Source organism: Uloborus diversus, chromosome 3 (genome assembly GCF_026930045.1).
Source record: "Uloborus diversus isolate 005 chromosome 3, Udiv.v.3.1, whole genome shotgun sequence".
In the NCBI taxonomy this organism is placed as follows: domain Eukaryota; kingdom Metazoa; phylum Arthropoda; class Arachnida; order Araneae; family Uloboridae; genus Uloborus; species Uloborus diversus.
In genome coordinates, this window is record NC_072733.1 from 29,911,675 (window position 1) to 29,938,354 (window position 26,680).

The 26,680-nt window shown below is 31.6% G+C and overlaps 1 protein-coding gene across 1 annotated transcript in view; it reads right to left on the bottom strand.

Moving 5' to 3' along the window:
- LOC129218125 (mitogen-activated protein kinase kinase kinase kinase 5-like) overlaps nt 1-26,680 on the bottom strand; it is a 148,036-nt gene that overhangs the window by 39,408 nt on the left and 81,948 nt on the right. Inside the window, exons 13-17 of the mRNA XM_054852334.1 lie at nt 16,430-16,468; nt 15,721-15,774; nt 15,378-15,420; nt 2,509-2,653; nt 1,089-1,291 (exon numbers count right to left, since the gene is read on the bottom strand). Of these exons, the coding sequence (XP_054708309.1) occupies nt 1,089-1,291; nt 2,509-2,653; nt 15,378-15,420; nt 15,721-15,774; nt 16,430-16,468 (484 nt within the window). The remainder of the gene's footprint in view (nt 1-1,088; nt 1,292-2,508; nt 2,654-15,377; nt 15,421-15,720; nt 15,775-16,429; nt 16,469-26,680) is intronic.

Here is a 26,680-nt window from a genome sequence, read left to right on the forward strand (position 1 = left end):
TGTACTGAAAAGAACAGAAAATATGAAATAGTACTGAGATTACCATTTTGCTTGAAGAAATAATAACAAAAGCTCTATGATCTTTGAATTGTTGCTTTGCAGCATCAAATACCAAAAAGAGTGCTCAATACAACTACATAATACTTGTCTGGAAAAACCTTTTTGTAGATGACATTATTCCTATTTTAAAAATTGAATTTTTAAGTCCAAGTTGGTGGGAAGTTATTGTTTGCCATTACTTTCCTTTCTGCATAACATGCAAAGTTTAAACACATAGCTTTACACTAACAGAAATTTAAATACTTTATCTAAAGGTCTGTAAGACCAATCTCAAAAGAGTAGGTCAATTACTTACAACAAGAATGAACCTAGCAAGGATTGGTTTTCAGGTTAAGCGCTCATACATGTCTTAATTAGATATAAACTACATTTAAAAATAAATTTTAATTTAGGCTTCATAATGATAATTGTGATAAGTTTTTTAGAAATCAAAATGAAAAATTTTAGTAGCATTTTTAGTAAATAAAATGAAGCTAAAGAAATGTTTCTCGTCTATCTTTGTTCTTTTACTTCGTATCAATCACGGGCAATGATTGTCAAGAAAGAGAAACAGTTCCATACCATCCAAAATTTGAAGCATAAGCTTGGAAATTCTGGTGTCAAAATGATATAATTTGTTGCAAAATACACACAATGCTTATTTCTAACACTAACATAAAAAAACCAACATGAATGTTCGCTTTGTAAAATATACTAATTGGATAACATTTTAACTTTATCTCATTTGTAAAGGTGTTTAATCAACACTGCAGTGATGAAACAGGAAAGATATGGTGTTAAAGCAGCATAATTGTCACTTTGGAGCAGCTAAATATCTGTTTTAGAGCAGCAAAATATCAGTGTTGGAGCAGGTTTTTTTTTTTTTTTTTTTTTAACCAGCAGGTAATGACTATTAGTTCAATGCTTACAAATACTTTCAATGCTTTAAACAGCTTTAAATATTTTCTGAGCGCATTTAAAAAATAATAAGGAAGACAGTATTCAAGTTGGATTGGCAAATTTAGTTTAGAAAATGATAAATCTTTTACTGGAGATATATTTTTCTTTTGATTTCTTCTTCGAGGTGGAGCTTGAGGTATTTGTTTATCTTCTTGAGTATTTTCTTTATCATCGTCTTCGCTAATGCTATTCCGATTGTTGTTTTGAGATTTAACATTAAGTCTTGGACTGCTTTTTGGAGTTAAAGAGCCATTTTGAGAGGTGCTCACAGAGTTATGAAGATCTTGTAATTCTGAGAGAAAAAAGAGATGTAATAAATAATCTCAAAACATTCATACAAATAACAGTGCTTAGTAAAGAAATTTATATTAGGAATTCATTTTACCCACTGTTCAAAATTACCAAATAAGGTAAGCATTTAGAACTGGTTTACAGTTAAAAAGAGAAGCATAATAATATTTACGAAAGAAGCTAGTCAAAAAAAAAGTTTTAAAGTATGAAAATATACTTCCTTTTATGTCTAAGAGAGAGAGAGAGAGAGAGAGAGAGAGAGAGAGAGAGAAGAGAGATGTACACAATTCTTTGGATATTAATATTATATCATTACAGCTCAGTAAGTAGGGTCAGTTGGGATAAATGCAAACATAATTTTATTATTTCAACTTAAGACCCTTCCATTTCTTTTTGATAAATTAAGCAACACATTACATTCAAAATTAATGTAATTGGATAAGACAAAGTTAACTTTATGACTGTTTCTTAGTGAATTAAATCCTGCTTACATTTACCATGCCCAGAAACTGGAAGTAAAAGGAAAGGGATTTTTTGATGAAGTTGATGTAGGCACATAACTGCAATATAGGTAATTAGTTCAGAAGGTAAATAAATTCTATGCCATTAATACTCAATCTAGGGCTCAAAGAGGGCATGCAACCCACTGATTTTTCCAAATGTTATCATGAATCATTGAAAAAAATATAAAGGAGAAATTAAATTGTGCATTAAGTTTAAGTAAAATACACACAAAAGTATCATAATAAAACCAGTTACTTTGCATTGGTAGACCTGCTGGAGAGAAAAATATAAGATCACTAAAGTATAATACACAACGTTTCTGAGTGTCACCTTCAGACAATGAGGACACCTATAGAGTCATTTGGACTCTTAGAATCTTTTCCCTGTGCTGCATGTTGCATAGCCTTTGCTCACCAGTAGTTTAGTTTCAAAAATTCCCACAAGAATTTTAAGTTTCTAGCCACTCTATAATTCCATTATCCCAACTGACTTTACTTAGTAAAAATGCCTTTATTTATTTATTTATTTTAATGTTTAATGTGTTCTTGAGTTTTTTAAATAATACAGCTTCATAGATTAATTTTAGCAAATATCATTTATTTAAAAACACAAGTTAAAGACTACAAACTGTGCTACAACATATAAACCTAAAAGTAACGACATCCTGACAAAAACCTTTTAAAATAAAATAGAATAATGATTTATAATAGTAACCTGATGAAAAGTGGTTTGATAATTCATCCATCAAGGATGATAGTCTATTTTGTCCAATATCTCTGCCATTAGTCATATCAGTTGAAAGACAATTTTCTCTGTTTCCATAGATAATATCAGAAACCGCTCTAACTTTAGATTCATTCTGAAAAACAAGATTGAATAATATTTCAATAAAAACTATAATTATAAAGATTCAATGTTCATACATCAATAAATTGATACTTTAAATGCATGACTCAAGAATGATTTATATTCAAAATGGAACAGGAGAAAGCAATGCATCTGCAGTTTAATTGATGATTTAAGACAATAAACAAAAATTTGGTTACAAATATGCATAGGCGGCCTGTACGGGGCACAACTGGGGCACAACTACGGTGCACCTCACTTCCAAAAGTAAAGGGACCTTGTCCCCCTCACTTTTCAGAGTTAAAAATTAATGGTTGATTGAAAAATGTCCCTTTACAGAGTGGATAAATTTATTTCATGAAGAACTAAAAATTTGAAATAAATGAATTTTTCATCTTATTTCATTAGAATGGAACTTTAAATGGAACAGCAAAGTCTGCGGTGGCCATCCGCCCTGATTTTAATGTGCATCTATGGCACAATCCAAAAGTAATGAGCCTCACGTTATAATGATGCATGCAAATCATGCAGCTCGCTCCACTTGACAGCGACGGTGGTGGGGATTGTTCGCTCTCTACAGCTCAATGCAGGTTAGTTGCCTCCCAACTTTTGGAGTGGTACCATCAGCTTTAACAGTAACCTCTATACAGTGGTGCGTGACATGGCAATATGGAAACCACACCAGAGCAACGTAAAGCGATCAAATCTTGCTTCTGGTTTTCTTCCCAAACGCTTGCAATGCTTCAACAGGCGATTGGGACCGAGTGTCTGTCCCATTCGCAAATAGAAAGGTCGCTCGAGGCCTTTCGCAAGACCGGAAAGTGGTGACAGATGAACCTCAGACTGGACGCCCGTACTGACGTAAATGTGCAGCAAGAGAGTGATTTTTTGAACATGGACTATTGTTTGAGTCTCTAACAAGTAGCAAAAGCCCTGGATTAGTCGGAAAATAACGGTGCAACACATTGTTAGGGAGAAGTTGCACACGCAGAAAGTTTGCGTGAAACTTGTGCCTAGAGTTCTGACAGAAGGCCCAAGTCAACGCTCTCCAAGTGCCTAAAGTCTGGGCTTGTGGCCTCTTGACTTCTTCTTGTTTCCACTATTAAAATCAGAGCTGAGAAAGAAACACTTTGACTATATCGATGACATCCAAGCATATGTCAAAGCATCCATTGTAGATATCTCAAAACAGGACTTCAGAGAAACCTTTGGGTCATGGAAGCGATGCCTACATTAGTACACTGTTGCAGGAGGTGCCTATTTTTAAGACTATTAGGCAGTTGTACCGATCAGCTCAATAAATTTGTCTTTTTAAACGAAGGCTCATTACTTTTGGATTGTACCTTGTATTCTCAATTTTTAGAAGTTATTAAATCATTAATATTGAAAGCCAGTAATATAGTCAAATTAAAAAAAAAAAAAAGAAAAAAAAAAGAAACAGCTTCAGGGGCTATAACCCCTGCACTTCTTTTGACTCCTCCCTTTTTTGTGCACCAGTTATCTATGAAAATATGAGTGCAATATGAATAGCTTCTGATTCAATTAAGTATCATAAAACATTGATAAACTGTCCACCTGGTAGATTTTCTAATACTAAGACCTGAACAGAAAATGCACATCAATGACTAGACAATGCACAACTAGCAAAACCATGACTACATTTGAAAGCTTTTAATTTTCTCATCATTTACTTATGAAATTACTTCTTCTACACATACCAAAAGTTCTGAATTAATGCTTAGATATATTTTTGCACAGTCAACCACGAAGGTATATACATTTTGGGACAAATATTTTTAACAGAATGATGTGATATATAAAATACAGAAAATAAAAATACAGCTGATTTATTTTGATTTATAAAAAATACCATCATTAACATGAAAGAGAAAAATATTACTTGCATAAAAATGTAACAAAATGAAATTTAGCTTTCAATATAGTTTATAGCATAAAGTTGAAATGGCAAGAATAAAAAGGCACAAAAAATTATTTCAGCAAAATGCAGAAAAAGAATTTAAGCAGGTAAAAAATATTTGAATAATGTAGCTTACACTGTGTATGAGCAGTGTTGAGTATCGATTTCTCTTTTCTTTTGACAATCTTAGTTAGTGCAGTGTATATGGCAGTGCTGTTTACATACCACAGAAAACACAGTATGCATAACTATTATGACAACTAGCAAATGCTGTTGCATAAGTAAGCTAGTAACTAAAACTATATTATATGTATCTTTTAGTTATTTGGTCATTTAAAACTGCTTTCATTAAAAAAGAATTTAAGGAAATGTTGTATAGGATAAACTACAACCCAAATTCAAAATAATAGAATATAAGAACTGTTTGAACAAAACTTAACCCTGAGTCGGAAAAAATGAATGCATGCAAATTAAAAAGAGTAAAGCTCGTTATTCAAGAATGGGTAAATCAATTTAAACAACTTTTCAGATATTACTAAGCAACTTATGGATCCTTAACAAATTTGAAAAATAGATTTTTTATATGGGTCAAAAAATTAGAATAATCTATTCATTCAATGTGAATTAAAAAAAAGTAGCGAATATATTTGCATACACATTAACCGATTGTTTGTCACAAGTATGGAGCTTGGTGCCCGGATAATTTTACCCTCTTTTAAAAGCCTTTTATTGCTCAAAATGGGTCGTCCAGGTGATAAATAGGAAAAAAAAAAAAAAAAAGAAGTTACATACTGTATCATTTCTTAAAGTTAGAAAAAAAAAACTGTCCAACTCAATTTAAATGAATATTTGACAATCTATGGTATGTAAGAGATTAAAGAAATATAGAAGGACTGACCAACTAAAACATAACCGAAGTAAACGAGGTAGAAAAATTGTAACACCTGGCAGAGATGAAACCAAATTAAAGTTAATCATCCAAAATAATTGTTGAAAAATGCTTCTTACGTCAATAAGGGTTGGAAAAAAATGTATAGTTATCCTGTCCACGCAACTACACTTGGACGGTTGCATAAACTGTAGTTTCAGTAGCAGATCTACAAAGTAAGACCAAAGATGAAGCAGAAATGTTCACAACTTTTCTGGAGCAAAGAGAAGCTCACACAGGGGCAACAATGTTGGAAAAGTATTATATTCAGTGATGAACCTTTTTTTTAAATACCTGTAAACAAAAAAAGGTGTTTGGGTTTGGCGTTAAAAAAAAAAAAAAAAAAAAAAGAGAAATCTCGTGTAAGATGTTCTCCCATATTTGACACATCCTTTTTGGTTTGTGGGTGCATGAGGGCTGCTGGAATTGGGAAATATATGTATTGTAAAATAAAACAATGGACGTGACTTCCACTGTTGGGCAATTCCATGGTGTCGGATGCAAAAAATGAAGAAAATTTTCTCAGTTTTAATTCCATTTACCAAATATAAACTGTTCCAAAATGATTAAATTTATTTACAAGGTACTTACTACATCCCACTGAATAAAAAATCATGTTAGTTTTTCAAAATTGATCTTTAAAGTATAAATTAAAAAAATTTAAAGCATTGGTGTCAGACATAAACACACAAATATTAAAATTGATGGTTCACTCAAAAATTAGTCTGAGAATTTGCTTACATTTTAATTTTAAAAACAGCTTAATTCTAAAGTATACTTATGATTGAAGCATATTGCACAGTTTTCAAATGATATTGTAAAGAATAAAATTATTTAAAAAATATTTTTAGCTTGGTGTTGGATATAAATTGTTCATATTGGAAGTAAACTATTACTCTTAAATGTAAATACATAATAATGACTACAGTTATAAATATGTAAATTATATTTTCCATATACTGAAACAAAACTAACCAAGTAAATTCAAAATTAGGGTTGATTGGGGGAAGTACACTAGGGTAAGTGGGTCATCCCCTAAAACTGAAATATGCATATGGTTTTCATACTTTTTTACATTGATCATGTCATGGTTTATCACAATGATTAGTTTTGCATATATTTGGCTTATGTGGAATTTTTTTTCTAGGTCAGAAAACTTAGTCAAAAAAAAAAAAAAAATCTGAAAAATATTTTTTGGCGAGTTTAAGCAGCATTTTTAAAAGTGTTTCCCGGTTAGCATATATTTTTTTACGATCATTAAACATTCATGTACAGTTTAACTTAGAGTGCATACTGCAATCAGGATTTTTGAATATAATATTATTCAAAATTGTTTTAGAGGAGGAGCCCCACTTACCACATAAAATTTCGCTATAAGAGGTCTTGCATACTATGGGGTAAGTGCCCCCCCCCCCCCCATAACAGTGAAGATTTGAAAATCAAAAGCAACTCTGATGAAATATTTGTATTAGTGAAATACAAGACAACTATGATGACTTAGTAGAAATTGATGGTTCAGCTACAAAAGCTGGTGATTAGTTATTTGCGAAATTTACCTTATCGAAAACTATCAAGATTTATATGGGTTGAATGTTGATAATTGTTCTTCATTAGCCAACTTTACATAGACGTAGTCAATTAGTGTTTCCAATATCTTTTTTCCACTCAAAGTTATGGCAAATTTGCCAAAATTGATCTTAATCAACTGTATTACCTTCATTCAACACACCTTTTCTCAAAAGGAGTCCTACTTACCCCTAGCAACCCTAAATGTATATACAGTAAATTCACTAAGTTGTTTTTTATGCATGTTTCACTTTAACTTTGAAATTAAAGGCAAAAAAAGGAGAAACACAGTTGAAAACATATGTTGTTTAAAGGAATGTAACAGCGTCGAACGTAAAAAAACTTAACGTCCGACACCTAGATTTTAGTAAAAAATATTCACTTGTTACAAAATGAAAATAGGTTACATCAATGAGATTGAAAATCTTACTTTGTACTCAAAAATACATGTATGTAGCTTTAAAATTATTGGCTCACCATAATTTTGGTGTCGGACGTAAAACATTTAATGTACCCCAGAGGAATTCTTTTACAAATCAAAATGAATTATATTTTGACACATTTTTGCAACATCACAAGCAACACATTGTATCTTTAAATTGTTATTCATCTCAATTCATACTATTAGTATGTATTTTTTGGAAAAAACAATTTCTTTGAGAGTCAACAAATATGGTTTGAAAATACTCAAGATGTTGACCTTAGTTTAACCTGCTGTAACTTATTTATAACTGAAGTGATCAAATTTTAGACAGGTATTTCAAAATAATACAACTCTTTACCTTTAAAATGACACCTTATTTGTCTAGAAATTTTAATTTTGAAAATTTGATCATCTGGTTGACCTTATCATGGAATTGCACTGTTCATGAATAATACTGCATGATACTTCATCTGAGGCACAGTAGTTACACATTTAGCGACATTTTATCTTTCAGAAAGAATCTACTTCAAGTCATATCTCTAAATCCACTCATAAATTTTAAACAGAAAGAGGAATTGCAGTTTTAAACTGGTCAAGCAACTCTACCAATCTTAATACGATCAAGAATTCGTGGCACTGTCAAATCTAAAGAAAGTGGTTTAAGACCTGGTGCCCGACAAAACAAAATTGAGCTCGTTGCCGCATTGAAGATGGTATGGAAACACCGTCAGAAAAGATTAATGTAAACAGGTGATAGAATCCATGTGTGAAAGGATTAAAGCACTCTGAATTCAGCAAAAAATGACGCACTCTAGTATTGATATTGTTTCTTTTGAAAGTGTTTTTTCTCCTTTAATTCGAATTAGAGATGAAAACTGTCGGAAAAAACCCAGAAAATTTCCGAAAAAAAGGGAAAAAAACCGTTTTTTTTCCGAAGGAATAAATTTCCACTTTGGAAAAATTGAAAAAAAAAAAAGAATTTTTTCAACTTTTCACGGTTTTAGTTGAAATTTTCAGCAAAAAGTGATTAGAAATTTCTCATGCTTAAATTCTGATGCAATTTCCTCCCCCTCTCCCTTTTATGTTAAAATACTGTCTAAAGTTATTGCAAGTTGTTGTATGACAATATAATTTACAGATAGATCAAAAAATGTTTAATAATACTTTTTACAAAAAAGCTTAAACCAATAACCTTAGTGAAGAATTTATTTTCCCTCTTCATAAAACAAACAAGCATAACTTTAATCACAAAACTATGTTTCTGCTGACTGCGAACTAAATGTACACTGTGCGGCAAAAAAAAACCCGGGCAAGCAATTTTCCAAGAAACCTTATTAAAAATAAATAAACGAACAAAACACAAAAAATAATAATATGAGAAGACCTTTAGCAATCATTAAATTTAATTGGTTTCAAACTAGCAGCCTTTTACAGTAATACAGAGATGTAACTGCTTATTGAAATTTTAATTCAAGGGCAGCAAGTCCTTTTATAAATCCTATTCCTTATAAAGCAATTGGTTAAGAGCAGTGGTTGGAAGTAGCGCGCTACAAGTAGCGACGCTACTGTAGTAGCTACATTTTTTAGTAGTTTGTAGTGTAGCGCACTACTTTTGAAAAAAAGTAGAGTAGCGAGTAGTTCACTACAAAAAAAAGTAGTTTGTAGCGATTTCTAAAAACTACTTTTAAATAAAGTTTCCAAAAAAATAAAAATAAAATAAATAAATAAAAAGAAAGAAAGAAAGAAATTAAAAACGAGGATTCAAAAAACCCGACTGATGCAAGCCTTACGCGAGTAAAACTTGCATCAACCAGATTCGTAAGTCTCTGAAAAATACGAGCTGACATCAGACATATTTTGACGCCATATGTTCTATCTGTTAGACGCCATTAGTTTGTTTGGCATCGAAATGTTCACATTTCCCTAATTTTTTCCTTCAGCAGAGCATGGCTTAGAAAGAAAAGAATAATAGATAACTGTCAAGTAGTACTCCGTTTGTGTTTTCTGTCAGAATAGCAGAGAATGTCCCGTGGATGAACATTTTAGATATCAATGAGATTATTGAGCCAATATCCTCCTAATGTGGAAATTACTGTAAATGTTATAGAAGAGGATGACAGGGAACTGCCCTCTGGCCGGTTAACAATAAATATTACAGTGTCATAGAAATGTATAATAACGGAAATGTTTCCGTTTCGTGCAAATATGCCTGTTAAAGAAAAGGTATTAATGTCTTCCACATTTACACTGAAATCTCAACTTACGCTAGGGATGCGACTCCCCACTTAGGTTGAAATTTCGCGTTCAGAAAAAGAGAATTTATACGATTTTTTTTAAAGAACATACCAATTACTGTAGACATTTGTAAACATTCCTCAAACTATTTTAACTCATTTCATAACTTCATTTTTCCCAATTTAAACGTAGAGAACTGAAATTTTATTGTACTAAAAGAAAAAGCTGTGTTATTCAATAAAAATACGGCTAGGGTGCACAAAATCAATAGGAGAGAATGGCATAAAACAGCGTTTCTTAATTTCTTTTATTAGTGGAACCCTTTTTAATGCTCACTTTTTTCGTGGAGCCCCTGGTGTTTCAATAGTTTGCAGCCAGTATTCTGTTTCGGAGAATGCCCCGTTCTTACCTCAAAGAGACTATCACATTAACTATTTGTCATTAAATCGCTAATGAAATACATTTAACTATAGAGCATTTTAATTATTTGAATGATTGCTAATTACTATTTCTTATTGCAAAATACCAGTACACTCCTATTTGTGATTCTGATAAATACTCAGAAATTTTAAAAGGGACAAATATCCTCAGAATTTATGCATGTTGTATGATTGAAATATCTTCTTAATTAGGAAAAGAAATATAGATGTACTTTACCTACAAAAGTGTTAATAATTCACTGAAATGTACGTAGAAAAAGTTTTTAAACTTAAAATTTTTTAAATATCTCTTATTTTTTAACATTTTTTTATTTATTTACAAATTAGAGTTTTTGATGTCACTGTGTGTTCCCTCAGACAGAACTAGAGTAGCTGTATATATAGGGGCCTTAGACAGAACTAAACCATTTAGACCCTCGTGACCAGAACTCCTCCTTAAATTGGTCATCACTCGTTAAATGCTTAAATCGTCCTTTCCACTGCTGCCCTAGATACTTTTCACTCCAGAATCTCCCGTACCTGCCACTATTAGTGGCTTAACCAGTTGCATGGAACCCTGAAGACAGCTCTGAATTTTGGAACCAGACCGGTAACCGAGCAATCTCTGGTCCAGCACCCCCAGAGGTATCGTTTCACTTGGAAGACTTTGTGACACGAGCATATTTAACGTCTCTCAGTCACCTTCACCATTAATGAAGACTGTGGATCTTCGACCAGCGAGTATCGAACCCGGGAACCTCCGGTCACCGATATGCCTTACCGATCAGGCCACCACGGCCTTGCCATAGATACTGGGAGAACGGCTAGTATCAAGGGCAAAATATTTGAAATTGATGTCAAAAATCGTAATTTATGGCAATATTTGGTAATGTTGTAGGAGAGAGATTTGGGGCGCGTTCCAAAAATTTGTTCACCATTGAAGTCACTTTTAAACTATTTTCGGGGATATTAGGGAGTTAATAGCTTCTTCCGAAACTTTTTCAAAATTGAAGATTTTAACACCCAGTTTTATGTTATCTTTGGGGACATTAGCTGAAAAATAGGCGTTTTGGGATTGATCTCGATAAAATTTCGAAGTTAAAACCTTAAAGATACTATTTCATGCTATTTTTGATCAAAAATTTGCATTATTTTAGGCGGGAAATAAACTTGTTCTCATAGTGGCTATTCCAGATGAGTAATAATGCTTAGATTAGTTGCGAAAGTGACAATTAAATGTATTTTTTGAAAAGGCGTTATTTTTGTCGACTTTTTAAGTGACAAATTTAAAAGGTGCAGGAAGAAAATATACAAATCTCATGGAACCCCTGAGAGAGCTCCGTGGAACCCTGAGACTCCGCGGAACACAATTTAAGAAACGCTGGCATAAAATAAAACAGTACAGTACGTATTAAAATGAAACACTACAATAGTACAGTACAGTAGACACAGTAATTCGACGCACTTTTCAGTCGTTCAAGAATATCGAATTTTTTTTTTATTTCTTTAGTTGTCCGAAACTTTCTATTATTCCTTTTAAAACGAGAGAAAAACAGCCCGCTTATGTGAAATAATGTTTCATCAACTTCATTTTAAGAATGAAAAAGATGCGGAGTGACGATTTGTAAATTAACAAAGGGATGTTTTGACTAGTGGGGTACTTTTGCTTTCAGTGATGCTAAAAGGAAAGTTGATTCACGAAACTAATATGTAGTACCCACTAAAGAAGGTGATACTTAAGCCTCGCGATTCCCTTCCGAAAATTTTCGTGTTACGGGGTGAGGAATTCGCGTTAGCTCCAAAACTCGTTAGCTCGCTATTCAGCCATTTCGTGGTAGTCGACACTTGCACATTGAAGTAAAATAAGCATTCTTAGTTATGTTTCATATTTTGGATATTTATTAATATTAGATTATAAATACTGGTACTGTTTGGGATATTTTTAGAATTTCTTTTTTTAAACTGATTGAGTGTTGATGTATCAACAAAACAAAAGTCAATCATTAAATATTGTAAGTTTTCAAGATCATTTGGTAAAATTGAAAAATGCTCTTATTTCATTTTATTAGTTACGTAAGAAAGGAGATGGTGTCCAGGTCCGGACCCCTAGCTTGAAACTCAAAATCAATTAACTAGTTTTTACAAAAAATATAAGTGCCTGTAAAATTAACTTCTATAGTGAAAATTTAAGTTTTTCTCATTCGTTTAAAGATGGTTTTAACCGTCTAAATCAATTTTATGTACATATATGTATGTCTATATAAAATTTTAACCAAATTATGACTGCATACTGCATCTATTAAATTTTCAAGTAGCCGAGTTGCACTTCTTAAATGAAATATTCACTGTCAGGAAAGGATTAAAAACTTGAAAGTTGAATTCCTTCAACTTTTTAAATCCTTTCTTGTATCGAATATTTGTCGTAAAAATCGTAAAAAATGTTTGGAATGACCAATTCGCTTGGTAAAGGAATGAAACAATAAATATATAATTATTAGTAATATTTCATTTTCAAACGAGTCAATTTATTAACCTAAACCAGTTTTTTAATTTTTTCGTTCAATCCTCAAACGGTGTGTATGTGTATGCTTTTTATTTATTTATTTTTTAAAAAGTAGCGAAGTAGCGACTACTTTTCAAAAGTAGTTTGTAGTTGCTACATTTTGAAAAAAGTAGTTGTAGTTGTAGTTAACTACATTTGTAGTAAAGTAGTTGTAGTTGTAGTTCGCTACAAAAAAAAAGTAGTTTTTCCAACCACTGGTTAAGAGAGTTCAATTTTATGTGTAGTTTAGGGTAGACCTTTGACTCTAAACTAGGCCATACAGTGTAATAAATGGGATTGAGGTCGAGCGAGTAGAGCGTCCACTCAAAAGATGATATCTTGTCAAAAACAATGCGCTAGGCACCACTCGTCTTTTTGGCCATATGAATCGGTGTGGAGTTTAAGGAAAATGTCCAGTCTACAATGCTGAAGTGCTCTTAGGCCCACAGAAGTACAACAACTTCTAAAATGTTCTTCTGGTTCACTTTTTGATTCATTTTACGGCCCTCATCCACAAAAAACTAGAGATTTTTTGTCGCTTGTCCTGATTCCATCTCAGACCAAGCCTGACTTCAGATTTTGGCGATATCTAACACTTTCTAAGGTGATTGGGGTGTCTACCAAGGGCGCCCATATGCAAAATTTTAAGGGGTTGGGGCTTTGATATTTTCCCCATGGTTTAGCAGGATATTTTCCCATGGAAACTGAATTTAGTACAGATTACGGCTGATAAAATTTAACATTTTTGATAACTAATTCATTAATGGCTGGAAAAAAAAAGTTTTTCACATTTTTACAAAGAAAAAAAGTATTAAAAGGAAGGAAGTTCTCATTTCCAAGGGGGGGGGGGGGCTTGAGCTCCCACTTTCCCCCCTATATGGGAGCCTATGGTGTCTACAGATCAAATCCTAGGGTTCTGGGGGATATGAACTGGTTGAATGGTAAATCTTGAAAGATATCTCTTTCAGTGTGGACTTGCAGGCTCGTCTCAAACGTTTCTGGCATCTTTAGAGTCATATGCCTCACTCTAATCTAACTATGCCATACAAATCTGACTATGCCATACGAATGCCTGAATTTTTGGAACTTGCAAAACTTCTGTTTGAGCTGTTTTTTCCCTTAGTCGCACTTATCGGTCACAAATTCCCACAAACGACTGCTCTCGTGGAAACCAGAGGATTACATTGAACTCACTTTTGGATGACCTGATGATTAACTGAAATGTTCACTGTTCGTTTTTGCACACTTTCCGGACATCGACTATCATTTCCAAGCCACTTGAAACGGCATGCTGGTTTCAAATACTGTTTGTCGAGGCACAACAAGCAAGTGAACTGTCATTCTAATTGGTTAAACAACTTAAAATAGCAGTTATTTCGCTTAAAATTGTAAGAAAACCGAAAAACAATACATAAACTAGGCATCATATTGTAAATTATTTCCTAATAAAGTAAGAAACAAAAATAAATTAGGTACTCATTAAAATGAAATTACCATTCTTCCATTCGATGATACAATTTTTGTCCGATATTTTTTTTACTGCACCCTGTAAACTGCCGTGCTAAGCAAAAAAGGGGACTTTGCAGTTGGGCTCAAGCTGAGATATTGTATTTTAAAGTGTGGCTCTTCCATATATTTGATTCAGATGTTTTTTTTTTCTTTTTAAGAATTTTTCAAAACAATAGCTCTTGATCAAATGGCCCTAAAACATTTTATGTATTAAGTAAAATACAAAACAGAGAACAACTTGGTTATAATAGCTCAAATTTGTTCAAAAGGGCTGGTATGACTACTTTTACAACTGTGCTTAGCCGTATGAATAAACTTAAACTCCAGTTTAATTTTGGTTCAGCTTAGGAAAAACCAATTTTGTTTTGATTTGGACTTAGACTGGATTGGAAAAAATCAAAACTCAATAGCTTACATTTTCAGACAGTAACATTGTATTATTTTTCTTCCAAAAAAAAAAAAAATCAATTATATTTTAAAGTTTCAAAGGAAATCTAAAATAGAAAATGTAATTGTTATGATTAGACACACATTACCCAATATTATTGGTTGAGTGACGACTTGACTTATTTCTGGGTTTGACCATGAAAGCCGTCTACTCAGTTATAAAACAAAAAGGTTTTTTTCTTATGATTAATCTTACCTTTATGTGTATTTCTGTTAAGCAGAAAAAGAAGATGTGTGGATAGCATATATTTTTTAATGCTTAACCCTTTATATGTTACAAGAAACACAGAGCTATTAAGAAACCCAAAATTTATTCATAAAGAAATCAAATTTTCTATTTTTTCCAATTTTTCCCGAAAAAAACCGTTTTTTTCCACCACTTCAAAATTTCCGGAAATTTTACATCTCTAAATTGAATATTCTAATTTTTTGACTCAATGTTAACCTTCATCACTAAAAACTTTTGGATTATTCTAAGATTATTTTTAATTGAGTGTATTTGAAATAAAATACTCATTTTAAAGTCTAAGAAAGCTAGCATGTTCATGTAAATGCCTAAATTTGCACTTATATTTGGTTAGAATAATTTTTTTTCCAAAACGTGAAAAGTATTATATTATTTTGAATTTGGGTTGTATTTCATAAGATCTTCAGCAAGAAACTAACAATCTATTAAAAGATAGAGGAAAATAATTCTTTCTCATTCTTCTGGCATTCATGCACTTGTCAAAATTTAAAAACATACTTACATGTTTTGATGTTTCTTGGCTATTACTCATAGGCAATGTAGCTCTGAAAATTAAGAGAAGTTAATATAAGAATGCTATAATTTTAATGAATTATCAATTTATTGTTGGTCATTAAAGGTGCTAACAATAGCTGAACTTTAAGATACAAAATAATACTATAGTTCATAAATTACAAACAGAGTTAGTAAGCTCTATAACAAACATTATTCTACAACACTAATTGGATTATAACTTGCTTTATAACAGCAACATGTGCACATGAACAAATATTAAGTGCAACACTTAGTAATTAAGGCAAGAAACAGAAAACTATGTTTGATTGCAAAAATTATTCAATGCTTACTGCTGACAATACTTGTAATCATCATCCAAATCAGCTAAGCGTTCAGTATGTCCCCTGCAAGCAAGCACAGTGTGCAAAATTATGTGTCACAAAGCAGCAAAGTATTATGTCAGGCTTCAAACAAATCAATAGCGAAATATTCTAATTTAATGAGTTCAGTTTATCAAAAAACATTAAGTCATAATAAATTTCACTCGATATCTCAAGACATAATAACAAGACAGTTATTTCTAGGCATAAAAATAAAGAAAAAAAGCTCTGAAAAGTCTTCTATTAGGTTTGAAGAGGCCAAAACAAGATGTACACTCAGAAATGCTAAATGAAATTTATATTTACTAAACATTTGGAAACGGACTTTTAGATAGTTACTAATAATCTATTTATTTTTTATTACAGTTAAAATTCTTTTGAGTAATGATTTTGCAATGCATATTTAAATTCCTTAACTACTATTGAAGTAATTATTTAATAGCTTAAAATCAAATTTTGAAATGAATTTCAAATATCCTTTGGGTTACCTGATTCTTTATTTTGTTATCACTGAGAACTTAAAATTATTTCCAAACAAAATATAAGCATACAAAATAACAAAAGCATTAGGAAGCATGTAAAAATTTGAAAAAAAAAAAAAAAAAAAACTAACACACACACGCACATACACACAAATGGATAAAACTAAAACAAGACACAAGGTTAGTAAGGAGCATACCTTTGCAAAAGTTCTTCATCTACCACTTCCAAAAGACTCCTATGAATATAAAACTATTTGAGCGGTTTTCCTATGGTAATTTAAAAATTTTATTTTGACTAAAATTATATGGTGTACATACTGATTTTTTACAGTAACGCTAGAATTACAGCGATCTTCACATACCTAGATATACGGCGGGGGTCATTTTGACCCCTGAGAAGAAACCTGCTTAGTGCCCTATATAATGTTGCACATTTGTAAAAATTAGTTAAAAATAAAAATGTTTATTATAAATACAGTTTATTTAAGAGATGCAGAGATTTCAAGGATGTATATTGAAGAATTTAAAAAAAGTTTTACTACCCTTAAAACAGCTAGCGCTGTTTCATTTGCATTTCAGAAACTAGCGGCTAAAGCTCCTTTTTATGAACAAAAACATTATGAATGCTTGAAGTTCTTGCAATGCTATATTCTAAGAGGCACTTTTTAGGTTCTGATACCTTTCAGCATCAGTAAATATATTTGTATTTCTTTTTTTCAGGTCAAATTGGTCAAAAGGTCAAAATGACACCTGCCCACACTGTTAGGCATTACTTTTTAGTTTGGGTTTAGAAAAAGTTCAGTATTCTTGAAAGCTTTATATAATTAAACAGCACTATTATTCAGGAAAAGTCAAGAAAGGATTAAGTTTTTTATGAAAATACAGACGAACAGTTAGCAAAAAAAGTCTGCTTGGGGGTCAAAATGACCCCACCCGTAATTCTAGTGTTAATCATGTAGTTTTACTCCTATAAGTTTTGGATGTAAATGACACAGCTTTTATTTGTAATAATCGATGCTAACATCAATAAACCCCAAACTGTATCACCCCATTAAAAAATCTTTAATGAGAAAAAAAAAAGGATAAATGTTTATATATTTAGAATAAATATTTAGAAATATAGGCTACAGTTTTGATATTGCATGATGTGCGAAAAGGAGGTGCAAATTCTTATTTATGTGCATTAGAAGATATCCCTCTTTTTTTTTCTTTTTTGAATTATTGGAAAAAAAAGAGGATGAAATTTCAAAAAGCGAAGAAAATATTGAGTGCAATATATGAGACTATGAAGTTTGATTTTAATCAGTTTTTTCCCAAAGAGAAAAATTCAATGACAAGATAAAATAGAATGTTCAACCACACGCAACCAGCAGTCACAATGTCTATTAAAAGTAACATCCTTTAATAGAGCAAAAAATTATGTTTTGCCAATAGAAATATTGATTTGTTTAAATTGTTGTAAGTTTAATGCTTTTTTAGTACAAAATGAAAATATATTGAAATCCTTCCTCACAATGTTCATAAGAACTATTTGAGTGCATATATTCTCTAAATTAAAAGTTAGGGGTAATTGGTACAAAGAATGGCATTTACCTAAGCAAAAATATGCAAGTATAAATTACATTAAATACAGAAAATGGAAGAAATTCCATTTTTGTTAGTATTTAAAATAATAATAATTAAATGGAATGTCAAAAGACAAAAATACAGTATGAAAGATCTTTAGAGCGAGGAGAGGAACATTTAAAAAACTTAAACATCTTAGTGTGTTGTGATGTGATGTGCAAAACATATTTTCCATTACTTGTGTTTTATGTTGAAATTTTATCTTCATTGTGCCAAAAGAAGTATCACTTCAAAAGTCCTGCATGGAAACCAATTAAATTTTATTTAAAAAAGAAAAGGAAGAAAACTCAATAACCAAATTTTCAACATGATTCAGATGTAATTATTCTCCAACAATGAATCAATTTTTTGTAGTATTTCAAAAATAATTCCATGACATAAATTTAATAGCAGTGCTTAACTCAGCAAAACTCTACCATGTATCTTTGTCACATTAACTTATTCAATCTCCAAAGAGATACCCTCCTTCCCCTTTTTCGCTGTAATTGACGAAAAATCTCTCGGACCAAATTCATATATAATTCAGTAAATGCGTAAAAATTCAGGTAATAGTTAAAGAAGTGCAAAATAAAGAAATCAGGAAAAGAAGAGTTGGCAATTAAAAAATACCAGGTACGGTAGAACAACTGAGGAGGTATTAACACGTTTAAGTAAACAGCAAGACAGTGAACAAAGCATATAGAATTAGCACTGACCAGATGAGTGACCAAAGCAATGGTTCGGTTCAACTCGAATATTGAAGGCAAGGCAGGTATATTCAGTAAGTTACCGTCCTATAGCCAGGGCTAAGGCAGAAATACATGAAATACACTACAAGCTACCAGTTTGTTTGGCACTCTTGGCTTCCTTAACAGGTTTTCCACCTCCAGCTCAGTCACTCCTATGCCAGGCTGATGAGTGCTAATAAGCACGAAACTGCAGTCCTCGGCTGGAACTGATTGAGCTGGCGGTGTATTTCATGTATTTCTGCCTTAGCCCTGGCTATAGGGTGGTAACTTACTGAAGCATATGTTTTGTTTCTAACTTTAAAATGAATCTGCTTACATCACACCTTAATGCCAAATCTAGGAATTCTCATGTCTATCTTAACTATGCGAAATACAAAACAGAACCTGTAGAGTAGCAATGATCTAGTATGATAAGACACTGCACTACACTCCTAGATTCTTAAGTACCCACCAATACAAGAAGTTTTAATCAGGTGGATGGGACCCTGAAGACAGCTCTTCTTTTTAAATCCAGACAAAGAGACAAGCCATCTCTCAAAAAACAGCATTGAAAGTACTAATTTGGAGTGAGAACTTGGAGGATTAAGAGACCACAAGATTTAATATACATTAGTCAACATTAGTGAACAGAGAATCTTCAAATCGCAATATTGAACTCGTCACCCTTGAGCCACAAGTCTAGAGCCTTACCAATTGGGCTACCTCGGCCCAGCACAATAAGCCACCTTGGGCACAAGATTACAATAGAATACATAACATGTTTTACTTATTCATGATTTTAAGCCCTTTTATCTAATGGAAACCAACAGACAGAAACAAAGAAAAGGAAAAATATATATACATGAACAACTTTTAATAATTCAAATGCAAAATAATTGGGATGCACTATTGAAATTTTAGAGGTTAAACCTTTTATCATTTTTCAAACACTGCAGCCTATAGTTCAATAGATTTAATTTTATTTAATTTAAAAATATTAATAGGACTGAATAAATTACATATCTGTGTCACTTCAAGTCAAAAAGAATAGATCATAAAAATGAACAAGCATACAAACAGCAAAGTACATGCAAAACACAATCAAACTATGCAATTACTACAATAACCGTATGCCTAAACAACCCAAACTATATAAAGAACACCATGCAGCATACCTAACTTTTAAAACTATACATATGACAGGAGTAAAGAGAAAACTAAGCTTTGAGCTTGCATCATGCAACTTGAGGGATACACATATCCCTTCTGGGAACTAAAGCTAGTACTAAAAACATGGTCTTAAAAAAAATTTATTAACAAATAAGTTAGCATAAAAAAACTTAGCCCTAAATTAGAATTACATATCAATTAAAACTTTTTGTAAAAATATTCTTTATGAAATTGAGTTATAGTTAATATAACAATTACATGAATGCAGTAATGCATGAGATTTAACATTGTATTTTACAAAGCAAGACAAATGGAATTCAAGCTTCATAGAGCAGAGTGCCGATTATCCAAACTTGTCGGGACTGGACCAAGTTTGAATAAACAAAGGATCAGTTATGACTTTTCAATTTTTTTCTTAAATGTATAGCTTATATTTTGGTTAGATACACTCATGGGTACATAAAAATAATGGTTAAAATGTTTACTTTGTTCTTATCTTTTATTGAATGGAGAATATGTATTTATGAATTATTACAATATCAGTTCTAGATATTATATACAGAGAAACCTATGTAAGTTGACCACTTGGGATGCACTAATTTAATGGTCAACTTAAACAGGTGGTCAACTTATATAGGTTGAATTATAGGATATAGATCTAATTCTGTGCCTGAAAATAGAGGTCAACTTAGACAGGTAGTCAACTTTACAGGTTTTACTGAACTAAAATTTTCAATTAACCTGCTGTGTATTGGTACACATTTTATACTGCCAAACACGATTTAAGTGTATTTAGTCGTCAGTTATTGTTTCCCAAGAAGAAAAGACTTTACTTTTAATTTTTGTCAGCACAAGTTTTTCAACGTGAAATCAACATACTTCAATACAAGTAATAGTTATTTCAAGGTATCACACGTTTATTTTCATCAAGTATGAATCCAGAGAGGAGCCATAGGGGTTATGACTCTCTTTTTTTTTAAACATTACAACTCATATTCTAAAGCTGATTATAAAATAACAGCATGAAACTAATTTTATGTAAAAAAATTTGGCATATCAAAATGTTAATGTTAGATGATATCACATATGATTCCATAACACATTATTTATTTATCCAAATTTTTCAATAGGTTTATTTCTATATCTTCTAAATCACTATTTTTAATTGAAACTATATCTTCTATTTTATTTGCGATTGAGGTTTAAAAATTTGATGTTTAAACAAATCTTCATTTTTATTCTTAGTTTTGGGAACTATATTTTATGGATTTATTTTATATTGACTTGATATTTGCCATACATTCTTACAGAATCACCCTTATGCAATTCATACAGCTTCATAATGTGGGCTGCTTAAATCATTACCTACCAAGAAAGAACTCATCTATGTATGAGAAAGAGTTTATTTTTAGTTTTGAAGAAGGTTGCTAGCAGGCTTGGAGTTAATTACGAGAAAATGCAATGGTTTACGATTATGATTACGAGCCCAAAAAATAGGAGATTACAATTACGATTATAATCCTCTGCCAAAACGTAATTACGATTACAGAGATGATTAGATTATGTAAAAAATGTAATCGATTACAATTATGATATGCTGATTACAATTACAGGCACGTGGGGAAAAAATACACACACACACACACATATATATATATATATATATATATATATATATATATATATATATATATATATATATATATAATTCTTATTGCATAGTTTTGGTAACAACATCATAGATGAAAGATTATGATTTTTGATTTACAAATATTATAGAGATGACCAGGTTCTATTTATCCAACGGGAACCCAGGGCTTGTGCCACCGGCAGGAAAAGGAAATTTCCAGGAAGAGCAGACAATTTTTTCATAACACAGTGAAACACCGACTTTACGTTTTTTGTCACACTAGTGATAAAAGAGGTACCAGGCGGGAAAATGTAAAATGGGGGGGGGGGGGGTGGAGCGAAAACTGTGTGTATTGTTTAAAAATTGATCCCTACCCATGAACTTGTGAAAGAAATTTGCAATTTCTTTTAATTTTTAGACTTAATTTCCTTAAAAGCATTGTATATTAAAAAAATTTCGTAAATTCGTTTTTTAGTAAAATTGCAAATTTGCTTCTTGGTTCGAATTTGCAAATAAAAATAGTTTTAGAGTTTTTATACTTGGAATCGCTTGATCAGCTATGGGGACATCTTGCATTATTTCGTCATCATATTCATTACTCTCATCAGGAGCTGGCGTTAAATCAAATACCAAACTAATTTGTGATTAGATGAGATGATAATGTGTTATCAGCTTCTGGAAGATTTTCAAGACAAGAGCATCAGAAGCTCTGGTCCTCAATTGTTGTGAAGAAATCTTGTCTGTAAACAGGCTTCCTCCAATCATTCAAACGATAATAAAATAGAATAGAAAGAGTTTCAGAGTGTCTTCTAACAGCTGTAAAGCAAATTTATCTTCAAAAAAAGAAAAAAAAAAAGGAAAAGAAAAAAAACGACTGTGTGAGTTTTATAAGTGAAAAATGATTTTGATCTGTTTGTAGAAAATCATATTAAGTGGAATTTTTGAAAAAGGTTTTCGTTAAGTTCAGAATATTTTAGTATTATCAGCATCCAAATTTTCAGGGACTAGTAGAAAATGACATAGGAAGCGCAAGTGTGACAATGTACAAAACGGACTACGTGAAATCAGCGTTCCACAGTATTTTTTTTTAATCCATGCCAACATAAAAACTAACTGAAGATAATAAACTAACTTTGAAATCTTGATTTGCTATGCCTTAAATTAACATTGTAAAAAAAAAAAAAGTAGGGATGACCAAATGCACAAGAGCACTAGCACACTTTATAATGGTCTTGTGGCTCCTGACCCACACTACCGTGGCTCTAAAAATCTAAGTGCGAAAAGACCTGAAACCATGTGTTTGTCCTTTTGATATTGTTCTCTTTCCGAGAAGGCAATTTCGCTTGTTTGCCGGCTATTGACAGATAAAAAGGAAAATTGATGACCAATTCTAAAATCAAAGGAGACATTTCTGCCAAAGACACCTACAGATGGGCACAAACCAAATAGGTTTGTTTAAGACCCTTGTTTACAAGCAGCCCGACCACTAAACGGCAGCACCATAGGCTCTGATTAAAAAGCTTTATCTCCTCCATTTGCAGACTCACAACTGGTCCTCTCTTAATGAATCTTCCATCATTAAAACATTCTTTGCTGCTTACAAACTTTTCAATATGCCACATCCTGAGTCTGTTAACTTATCTTATTTATACGCAATTCCAAAATTTCATAAAACACCTGTTGGTTTTCGTTTTATTTGTTCTGCAACCAACACCATTGGAAAAAATCTGAGTGTAAAACTTGAACAATTTCTCAAAAAAATTCTGGAACAACTTCAACTTCAACAAAAGAATTGGTTTTGGATTATTAATAACAATGCAGAAGTGATCAATTTACTGAATATGCTTGATGTAAATTACCTGGAAACATTTGATTTTGAAAACCTTTTCACTAATATCCATCTCAATTAACTTTATTTCTCTGTTTTGAGGCTTTTTAATTCTGTTAATGATTATAAAGGAGATTTTTTTCTGAGTCTTTTTAAATTTTGTATATTCAATAATTTTTTAAAAAATGGCAATTCATGTTTTCTTCAGATTAACAGCATTGTAATGGGTGCTAATTTCAGCTCCACATTAGCCAACCTGTTTCTTTTATATTATGAAAGGAAATTTTCAATTGAAAATCCTTCTTCTGCTCCTTTCTGTTTTAGATACATCAATGACCTATTATGTATCAATTTTCCAAATTTTTCTGAACTTGGTAAAACTATTTAACGTAATTCATTAACACTAAAAAAAAACTAGTTTTACTCAAAATAACTTCAATTTCCTGGATATTAACATAAAAATTGATTGAAAGTGTTACACTAACAATCTATGATAAAAGGCATGAATTTAATTTCGAAGTTAACAGCCTTCAAGAATTTTCATCCTGCTTAAGTAAAAAGGTTTTTATTGGCCTCACTGTTTCACAAGCTAACAGAACAAAAAGAATTTGCAATATTTTCACTTTTAATGAAGAAATTCCTGTTCTCAAAAATTAACTTTTTAATAATAACTTCCCTAAAAATCTGGTTTAAAACATTTGCTCAATATAGCCTTCAATGAACATTTCGCTTCTCTTGAAACCGTTTAACTGTGTAAATGTATGTTACAACTGTGACAAACCATTTGATTGAATCGTAGATGAGGATGTTTCTTTTGCCCATGGGAAACGGGCGACTTGCACGGTTTTTGGATTGATTTCTTCGGATACGGACTTGTTTTATTTAATTTGACTTTTATGATGATAACTCGACTGAATATCATTATGCTGAATACTGGATCGGTTTTGTTCACATCAGATCTTAATTTAAGTTATTGGCAGGTACTGTCCTTTGGGAGGCTAATTATTGGAACTAGTTTTACCTAATTAGTTGAGGCAACTCCCCCCCCCCCACCCCCCGCTTTTAATTTTAGGTTTACGTTCTTTGTTCTTGTTTATAGTTTAACATGCGGTGCGTTTAGCCCAATGTTACTCCTTATTGCATACACTGGAGCTAAAACACTCACTTTTTTTTGGTCTTTTGACCATATTTATTGAATCCTCCACGGCTGATGAGCTCTGGATTCAACCTTTTGTCTTTTTCTATAAAATTGCTGCTTTCCTTTTTCTCATCATTATTTTTCGCAAAAAATGTTTAAAATTTGTTATTTGGCTTGTATACTATATATATATATATACATATATACAAGGTGTTCCGTTTTAACCTGGAAGACCTTTATTTTCGCAACCGACAGTCCAAGATGCATACTACCAATTGCTAAAAGGTTAAAATCAGATGCAGAGTTAAGATATTGAAAGTTTGAAGTGAAAATAAAAGGAAGTCAAACAATAAAATATTTAACTTTTTATATGGGCCTCAGGTCCCCTAATTTATATTTAGGGAAATAATCTCCATTGAAAAATAATTATAGCACAAAAAGTTTGAAATTAGAACGACTAATACTCACTGAGATATGAAATGCAGCATTTTGTAACTTACACCATTTTTCACTTGCCGTCAATAACACCTTTTGGGGAAAATATAACCGTTAGAAAGCGTTTAAATTAGATGTGTGTAAAAATATGGTTTTTCAAATTGTTCGACCTATTGTAGTGTGTTTTTGCATATTGTGGCATAACATTTGCATTTATTTTTTAATAGCAATGAACTTTGTTTTTCTCCTTTGACGACCTGCCATTCTTCTAAAAGGGCGATATGTTCCAATCTCATCTTCTGTATGGTCCCTTAAAACTTTGAACTGGAAATATCACTTTAATTTTTTTTCTTTTTTGCCAAGGGTCAAGTTTTTTGTGTCATTAATAGTTTTCAATAGAGATTATTTCTCTAAATATTAGTTAGGGGACCTAGGGCCCATATAAAAAGTTAAATTTTGTATTTTTTGACTCATTTTAATCCTGCTTCAAACTTTCGATATCTTAACTCTGCATCTGATTTTGAACATTTTTGCAATTGGAAGTATGTATTCAGTACTAAGGATTGCAAAAATAAAGATCTTGTAGGTTAAAATGGAACACCCTATATATATATATATATATATATATATATATATATATATATATATATATATAAAATAATAATAAAAGTGAAAAATATTGAAAAGCCCACACCAAGAGCCCATAGATGCGCATCGCAGCAAAACTAAAAAGCCAAGTAAATATAAAATTAAGCAAACAGAATTACAAATATTAAACAAATTATAAATAACAAATGATGATAAAAAGGAAAAATGCAAACAGCTATTAAGTAGGAATAGAAAAAGAGTGAATCCAGAGCTCATCAGATGTGGAGGATTCATTAATTATGGTCAAAAGACCAAAATTTTAACTATAAACTAGAAGAGAATGCCTAAGCTCCAGTACATGTAATATAGAGTAACAATGGGCAAACGCACCACTTGCTAAGCTAAAAACAATAAACTAGAGCTCAAACCTAAAACTAAAAGCAGGGGGTTTCGCCTCGACTACTTAGGAAAACAGGTTCCGATAATTAGCCTTCCACGGGACAGTACCTGCCAATAACAAAATTGTCTTACCTTGAAATCCAAGTAAACATATCCTGTCCGTTGTTCAGCCTGATAAAAAAGCCTATCCATTCGTCAACAAAACATTAAAAATATAAAAACCATGTCCGGAAAACAGTCCAAAGACGTACCAGGTCGCCTGTTTTGCACGTGTAAAAATTTTATCCACTACGGTGATTCATAAAAAAAATGGTTTGTCACGGTTGTATCATACATTTACACAGTTAAACAGTTTCAAAAGAAGCGAAATGTTCATCGAAGGCTATACTTAAGTATATGGTTCGTTCGTTTATGGTAAGTTCGATGCCTATATATATATACATATATATATATATATATATATATATATATATATATATATATATATATATATATATATATATATATTAAATGTTCATCGAAGGCTATACTTAAGTATAGCCTTCGAAGAACATTTCGCTTCTTTTGAAACTGTTTAACTGTGTAAATGTATGATACAACCGTGACAAACCATTTTTTTTTATGAATCACCGTAGTGGATAAAATTTTTACACGTGCGAAACAGGCGACCATATATATATATATATTAATGAATCCTCCACGGCTGATGAGCTCTGGATTCACTCTTTTTCTATTCCTACTTAATAGCTGTTTGCATTTTTCCTTTTTATCACCATATCTATATATATCTATATATATATACCTATATCTATATATATATATATATTTTAAATGTTCATCGAAGGCTATACTTAAGTATAGCCTTCGATGAACATTTCGCTTCTTTTGAAACTGTTTAACTGTGTAAATGTATGATACAACCGTGAC